Below are 7562 nucleotides of genomic sequence, written 5' to 3'. Positions count from 1 at the left end.
ATTTCTATACTTTTTGATGAGCGGTGCTGATGTCAACCTCCTTGTTTAAATGGATAGTAAGATGGACACTATGCAAGCGTCATGAATATGCAAATATAATCTCATGTCATTTCCACAGGGATAACATTAATTTAAAGTACACAATGATCTTAAACGTTATTTCATTGACCCCATGTACCAAACTGTGTATTTGGCGTGGACGATTTGAGACTGCGCTGAGTAAACTCTTATCACTTGGACCTCCAGGACCAGTTAATTAAACAGTAATGGGGCCAATTCAGTGGCTATGAAGGCTCATAAAGTTTGCTGTTATTAAGCTGCATACTTAGCACAGCTGAACTGAATGCAAATGCCTGTTACAGGCTGTCACGAATACACGAACAGGGTAGGATCCAAGCGCAGTGCGCTATGTTTAATAACAATCCAAATCCGAAATCCAAAAACGTAGACAAACAGGGATAGCAATAGATCGGTACACAGGCAGTTCAGATCAGGCAGAGGTACAGAAGAACTACAGCAGACTCGAGATCAAAATACAGACAGGCAGGCAGGCAGTGGTCTGGTACACAGGATAACAACTGAATAGTCTAGACGAGAAACGGCTCAGAGTGGCGAAAATACACTACCTCACAAGGACCCTACAAACAGGTCTGAACTATACACGAACTGAGAGGGGGCAGATGAACAGAAACACAGGTGAAATTCATTAAGACTAACACAGGGAAGCAGGTTACGTTCAAAAAGCAATACTGAAACAACGTTACAAAAATAAAATAAAAACACACAGTCAAACCCAGCCCTCACAAAGACAAGCCAACAGGCCAATGGTGTTACAGACAAACCTATGGCTGTACCATTATAAAGTTCCATGACATGCTTCTCAGGTGTCTAAATATTAAAACCCAATAAGTAAAAAGGGGTATGGCTTTCAAGCAGCAGAATGTGGCTGTTAATTAAATCGTATTGTTTCTGGTGATGAGATGTTTCATTAATTTTTATTTAATACATTTCAGTTTATTTTATGCAGTCCCACGTTGCAACATCCGCGTTTGACTGGAACGGTCGGCAACGGCGTTCTGGTATTTCTAATTTTAGGGATACAGCGTTCGGATTCCTTTTTAAGGCAATTGGGCGGTCTGGGACGTCTGGAAAAGTCAACTTTAATGGAACAAGCCTCATTACCCCATACATTTAATGAACATAATGTGCGATTTGTGTGTTCTTGCATTGATTGTATTCCAAGTCAAGAGATGCCCACAATTACCATAACATTAGGTATACAATAAGCGACATTAGATAGGTCTGCACATTCCATATTTTATTATACTGTATTTATGTCATTTCTGTGTGCTTGGATGACACAGGTAGGTGATTTTCCCTTCCATGTCACGATAACTTTTTTTAAGGATGAGGTGGACTACCTTTTTGCAGACTAACTATTTTAAAGATGTGGAGGGGGCGAGCGCATGAACAAAAAGTAAATATCGAGATTTTTTTAACAGACACGGGTATGGCTTAGTCGATTTAGACTTTGAGAAAGTGGCTGCGGTGGCCAACTGCGAGGACACTTGATGGAGGTGCCAGGCAGGGTAAACGCTTTTTAATGTTTCCATTTATTGCTGTTTCCATTATTATTTTCATGCATAAAATTATCGCTACTAAACCTATTTCGTGACCTTGTTCGTAGCTACGCGGTTAACGGAGCCCCTGCTTGTAACCTAACGGATAAATTAAGTTCCATCTTCTCTCCCGGAGGAGAAAGAAGTCTTATTTATGCCGGTATGCCATGGCATGACATCTAATCATCTGAGAATATGCTCTGTTTAACAAGCTATCAACTCAATGTAAGTGAGGACTTGCGCTAATTGCTTGGCTACGCTGCTCTGATTGTCTTTTTGTTTTCCAGACTCCAGCCCCGTTTCATAACAATTATAGGCCTAATCATATTTCAAATTATTTTGTGTTACCCTAATTTTGTTTAAACGAATGACAAAATGGATTCTGAATTCTATCCAAACCTAGATTTTGGCACTCTTTGAATACTGTTTTAATCACTAAGAGAGCCTCAAGTGGCCTATCATCGAATCCGAGACAATCACGCTCCTTTATGTTTCAAGATCAGCTGCAACTTATGTAAGCTACATTCTCTCCAATGAATAGTGCGATGTTCAATTGAGCCTCTTCACAACATAGTCTTGTGTAGAGAAATTCGATTTTCGATTACGGCTATTAAAATTAAAATATGCAATTCTCCAACGATGCCTACTCTGATTGACAGTTGAAATTGACACTTTGGCTGCCTCTTATCCGGAGCATTTGAAGCCATCACTAATTGCAGGTAGTCCATCTTTTCAGTGCTTTCGATTGCATGTGAACTAGGGCTAGGCGAATAGCCTATTTAAGGAGGTAGTTTACGAGTTTTGTGTAAAAAAAAATCAATCCTAATTCTAATTGCTTTAGAAATTTTTGCTTTTGTTGCCAGCATTTAAATGCATCAGAAAGTGTTATTCATTGTTTTGCACCGGATATAGCTTGCAGTATGGGCTGGTATGGGATGCGTAATGCGCAGAGAAGAGCAGGGCGCAGAGCAGACTTCAGGCGCAGCTCCAGGCTTCATTTGCACGGCTGTTTCTCAACAAACAAAATAGCTTGATAATGGTGAGTCATTCCGATTAAACATGAATTATTCATTAATCTTTTCAAATTAGGAACTGCGACATAGTGTAAACGGACCATTGGAGACGAGGATAAACGTGGACCTAATCTTTGTTTCCATACTAGAATGTTCATGGTTCTACTTTTATTACTTGGGTCTACTTTAATTTCTTGCAGGAGCCTCATTTCATTCGAAATGTTTGTTGTATTTTCTGTGTCCAACATTACATTCTTATGTCCTATGATGGCTTGTCTTGTGCCTCGCGCGGCTCTTAATTCGTACGAGATCTCGCAGGCTACCTCGCATCCCGGGCCTTATAAGGTTAAGACAAGAACCATATCTCCCAAACCTCAGTCTCACTCCGACGGGGTGTCTCACGCGGATGTGAAAGAAGAGGCTGCTCTTCTGGCCAGTGCTTCAGAAACTAGGTCTTTGTGCTCACCTCAGTCCGTGGGTTCCCCGACGCTACTTCCATCCACGCGTAAGAACCAGTGTGCCAACTGCGGCACAGTGATCCAAGACAGATATCTTTTAAAGGTAAGCACAATAACAATTTCGTAAACTTTTACATCAAATCAAGTGGATTATAAATTTGAAGCTTCATTTGTAACATTTTTATTTTTTAACATGACTTACTTATATTACTCATTTTATTCATCCGTAATCAACCAATTCTCATCTACAGTAAGGGCCTGGCAAAAACAACGAAAGACAACACTTGTTTTCAATAACCAAAATCAAGAACACTATGTACAATGGAACATTGAATAGATTAATTCATTATGCCAATACGCACACACACGTGTGTGTTCTTACACACACACACATATATCTATATATATATATATATATATATATATATATATATATATATATATAGAGAGAGAGAGAGAGAGAGAGAGAGAGATGAGGTAGGAGTTAGCAGTGATAAAAATGTCATGTTTGAGAGTCTTTTGCAATTCGTTCCAGTCATTATCAGCAGTGAACTGAAAAGAATGTCGGTCAAAGTCTACTTTAGAACTGACCAGTGTAAGATGTCTACCAGAGTTGTGTGCATGTATTGCACTGATGTTTATTTATTTAATACTTGCAGGTGAACAATTTGAATTGGCACGTGGGTTGCCTGGAGTGTTCTGTCTGCAGGACGTCATTACGTCAGCACAGCAGCTGCTTCATAAAAAACAAAGAAATATTTTGCAAATTGGATTATTTCAGGTAGGGTAAGTTTGCTAGCCAATTTATTTTTCTTAAAATGTACATGTTATGTTTGGCACTTGGGAGAATGTTATCAAATAGGCCTACTTATCAAAATGTATTGAACAAATGGCCAAGGCCAACTTTGCTTTTTCGTTAGACTTCTAACTTAAAATGCTTTTGCAGGACTACAGTTTCGTTATGTCAGGGGGCAATTAAACATGTTTTAAAACGCTGTTTTTCGGTTGAAACGTGTAAATCCCATCAATACAACGAAACTTTAGTTTGGGTAATTAAAAAACGAATACATTCTTAGAAAATATCGTTAACGAGGCTATCCAAATAAGCAAACATGTTACACTTAAAATACCTTTATTAATTATACACACTTTCCCACGCGATTTACAAGTAATTTCGGCATGTTTTTTCTTCTTTTATATGCATTTTAATTATTTCCTTACGTGATTTTGGTGGACATTGTACAAATTTAATATAAAGCGTAACGTGATTAGAACTACATTTAGGCTATTCGTTATCGTTGGTGTTTATTTTTAATAGGCCTATATCATCCCCTCTTCCGACCAGTGCCATTGCTAAAATATTGTTCAATTTAAAAACTTGACATTACATGAGACATTAAATTTCTAGGGCTATCTTTCTTCACTTCACATTTATTTCCTATGCTCGTTACGTAGTTTCTATATTACCAATTTTCAATATTATTAAGATGTTATTTTATGTTGCTCTTGATGTTTTTGTTTAAATTTAATAGGTCTACTATTTGACACAGATTACATTAGTTTGCTAAATTGAGTGTCGTTATATTTCACAGTAAAACAGCATATTTACTTTCTGTTCAGGACAAAATGTTTAGTAAAAATGTATTTTCAGTAGTGCTGAAAAAGTACGAACAGTGGCCCCTGCTCCTCTTTTTGTCATCACAGTAGGTTTGGCAGCAAGTGTGGGCAGTGTGGGCGTCAGGTGCATGCCAGTGACTGGGTGCGGCGGGCGCGCGGCAGTGTTTACCACTTGGCCTGCTTTGCTTGCTACTCCTGTAAGAGACAACTGTCCACCGGGGAGGAGTTTGGTCTGGTGGAAGGCAGGGTGCTTTGTCGAGCCCACTACGACACCATGGTGGAAAACCTCCAGAGAGCTGCCGAGAACGGTATGGTCAGAGAGGTGTTAACAGCCAAGGTCAGGGAGTGAAAAACCAAAATATGAACCTGAGAAAGATTAAACATATCCAATATATTTTCATTGGAATGCATGCAACCTCAGAATGTCACAAAGTGTGCCTACGATTTTCTAGCTGTTGTTCTGTATTAAGGATGAATTCAGTGATCAGACTTGTACACAGGGGGGTTGAGATCCCCTGCCCTTTCCCCCTCAGACTCAACTAGTGCCCTTTTTTCTCGTCCGTCATCGGTACCCGCATTCTGCGTGACCCGTGATTCGCTCAGACGGTCGTGCGTCGTCAATCTTAGAGACGCGCATCGCAAAAGTTGACATTCATGAGGAAACCGACGGGCGACTTGCGCCCAACGTCCGTCCCGCTGCCAGTAAATATCCACGGAGCCCTTTATAGTCATTTTTGCCCATGGCCCTAGTAAGGTCTTTGCACGGCACTGTCAGGTACGTTGGATGATACCTTTCTTAGAATGGAGGTATTGCTATCCAGCGCTCATACACGTTGTACGCGGACTTTAGGTTGGTTATGAGATCAACGGTATTACCCTGTTCTGATGTTAATGTCATTTCCCGCTTCCTGGGACTTAGGGACCGGCCTCACTTTAGAAGGAGCCTTACCATGTGATCAGGACGGTCAACCCAAACCGGCCAAGAGAGCACGCACCTCCTTTAACGCTGAGCAACTACAGGTACTGTCCGGCTGTGTGTTCAGTGTTTTTCTCTGAAGTTGTAAGCACAGTATTGTAATATTGCGTTTTACACAGTGTGTCTGAATGAATTAGCTGGATTCGGTAAACTTTCAGCTAAATGTGTAGCCTCACAGCTGACAATTTCTATACACCTCTCCTCCCAGGTGATGCAGTCTCAATTTAACCAAGACAACAATCCGGATGCCCAAGCCTTACAGAAGCTGGCAGACATGACGGGACTGAGCAGGAGGGTCATACAAGTATGTGTGACAATATCAAACTAGAGGATATAAAGGTCTTTAGACATTCTGGATTATATCTATGATTATACGGTAGGATAAAATCACAATGATTCACACCAATGGCTGATTACTTATTACATACACCATTTAGCAATCTTTATTAACTTTATATTTTCACAATACTGTAGGTTTGGTTTCAAAACTGCAGAGCGAGACATAAAAAGCACCCTCCAGCCCAGCACAACGGTTTGCTCCAGGGTGCCCCACTCCAGGGTGTCCCACACCCCCACTCCAGAATCCCTCCCTCACTGACAGACAACCTCTACTCCCCCTTCAGCAGCCCTGACAGACAGCACATGCTGTCTCTGCATGGATACATAGACAGTGAGTTGGTTTCTCCATATCGACGGACAGCAGAACACGTACACTAAGGTGACTTTGTCTCTAAAACCACTCGAAACCTTTTCATTCTACCAGCGGAGATTATCGAAGATAGGATTCTGCCTATTCGGTACTTCAATTCACACCAGATTACATATAGTTCTTGTGGGATATTCGTAGTCTCATTAAATTGTGTATTTATTTATTTTTGTCTTTCTGTTGCTTCCGGTGCACAGGTCATCCCTTTTCAATGTTGTCTGCCCCCAATGGCCTCGCCCACCCAGGGATGGCCGTACCACAGTTACCCATCAGCCGCTAACAAACGCCCCGAGACCACTTACACCACAAGCCTTGTCTCTTGTGGAACTGTTCACCCTGAAACTGGGAGAACAATACAAAATGTGTCTATTCTGATCGTAACAAAAGGACTGCTGCGCTTTCCGTCGTCTACAAAACTGGAGATGTCCCATTGTCACGGACGGAATGTTTTAGAACGGCAGCAAGACTTTACATCTTCAGTGGAAATACACCCCAGTCCAGTCTAAATGTGGTCCTCAGGGCCAGATTAGACTACTCATCCACTGACAGGGAACATGTTGGATCCTCAAGACCTGGAAGGAAAAGCAGACACATCCAACAGGAACACATTTTAATTGCATTGTGGATCATGGTTTTTCGTCATCTTTTTATGCATCAATTTAAATATTGAAGGTATTTAATGTTTAAATTCCCATTGTTTTATTTACATTTTTCTTTGTCACTCTTACTTATTGTTTTGCTGTACAATGCTTCCCATGCTTTAACTACATATATCTGTGTGAGAAAGAAGACTCTGAAGTCGTGTAATGTGTAGTTACTTGCTTGTTTCGGTTTAAAACACAAAGCTTATTGTGTCCTTTATTTATTAAAAAAGATCATTCCCAGAGAAGCACTTTTTAAAATGTTTTCAGTTGATAGAAATCATTTATTGTAAGTTGTACATACTTTACAGATTTCATAAAATGTGTCTGAAAAACCTTTGGAAAATAATCAGTTGAAAAATAAAACATTACAAATAAAATGTATATAAATAAAAGAAATAATGTGTGATAAAATACACACTTTATCTAATTATTTCCCTGACAGACTCACCTGCACACATTTACGGAAATACACTCATACACACACCCAATGGAAGCACTGCACACTCATTCAACAATATTAGACTAAATT

The 7562-nt window shown here is 40.1% G+C and overlaps 1 protein-coding gene across 4 annotated transcripts; it reads left to right on the top strand.

Moving 5' to 3' along the window:
- The first annotated feature begins 2431 nt into the window (after positions 1–2431).
- si:ch211-236k19.2 (LIM/homeobox protein Lhx6) lies at positions 2432–7304 on the top strand. 4 transcript variants are annotated; one of them, XM_010876169.3, is made up of 8 exons: positions 2432–2658; positions 3011–3193; positions 3750–3871; positions 4795–5015; positions 5627–5727; positions 5892–5987; positions 6158–6353; positions 6587–7304. In XM_010876169.3, exons 1-8 carry the CDS (start codon positions 2656–2658, stop codon positions 6667–6669), a joined length of 1005 nt encoding a protein of 334 aa, XP_010874471.1. In that variant the 5' UTR covers positions 2432–2655; the 3' UTR covers positions 6670–7304. The 4 variants fall into 4 exon arrangements, with proteins under 4 accessions (XP_010874471.1, XP_010874468.1, XP_010874466.2 ...); XM_010876166.3 differs by having other exon boundaries at positions 2951–3193; XM_010876164.3 differs by having other exon boundaries at positions 2432–3193.
- The last annotated feature ends 258 nt before the right edge of the window (positions 7305–7562 follow it).

Source organism: Esox lucius, chromosome 13 (assembly GCF_011004845.1).
Source record: "Esox lucius isolate fEsoLuc1 chromosome 13, fEsoLuc1.pri, whole genome shotgun sequence".
Taxonomy (NCBI): domain Eukaryota; kingdom Metazoa; phylum Chordata; class Actinopteri; order Esociformes; family Esocidae; genus Esox; species Esox lucius.
The sequence above is the reverse complement of the archived record's forward strand: the minus strand, read 5'-3'. Positions and strand labels throughout refer to the sequence as shown.

Excerpts from the sequence above, each read along its gene's own strand:
- si:ch211-236k19.2 (XM_010876164.3), top strand. The coding sequence starts at position 2,783 with ATGTTCATGGTTCTACTTTTATTACTTGGGTCTACTTTAATTTCTTGC. Across the intron at positions 5,728-5,891 it reads TTAACGCTGAGCAACTACAG|GTGATGCAGTCTCAATTTAA; the intron begins GTACTGTCCGGC and ends CTCTCCTCCCAG. Across the intron at positions 6,354-6,586 it reads TCTGCATGGATACATAGACA|GTCATCCCTTTTCAATGTTG; the intron begins GTGAGTTGGTTT and ends TCCGGTGCACAG.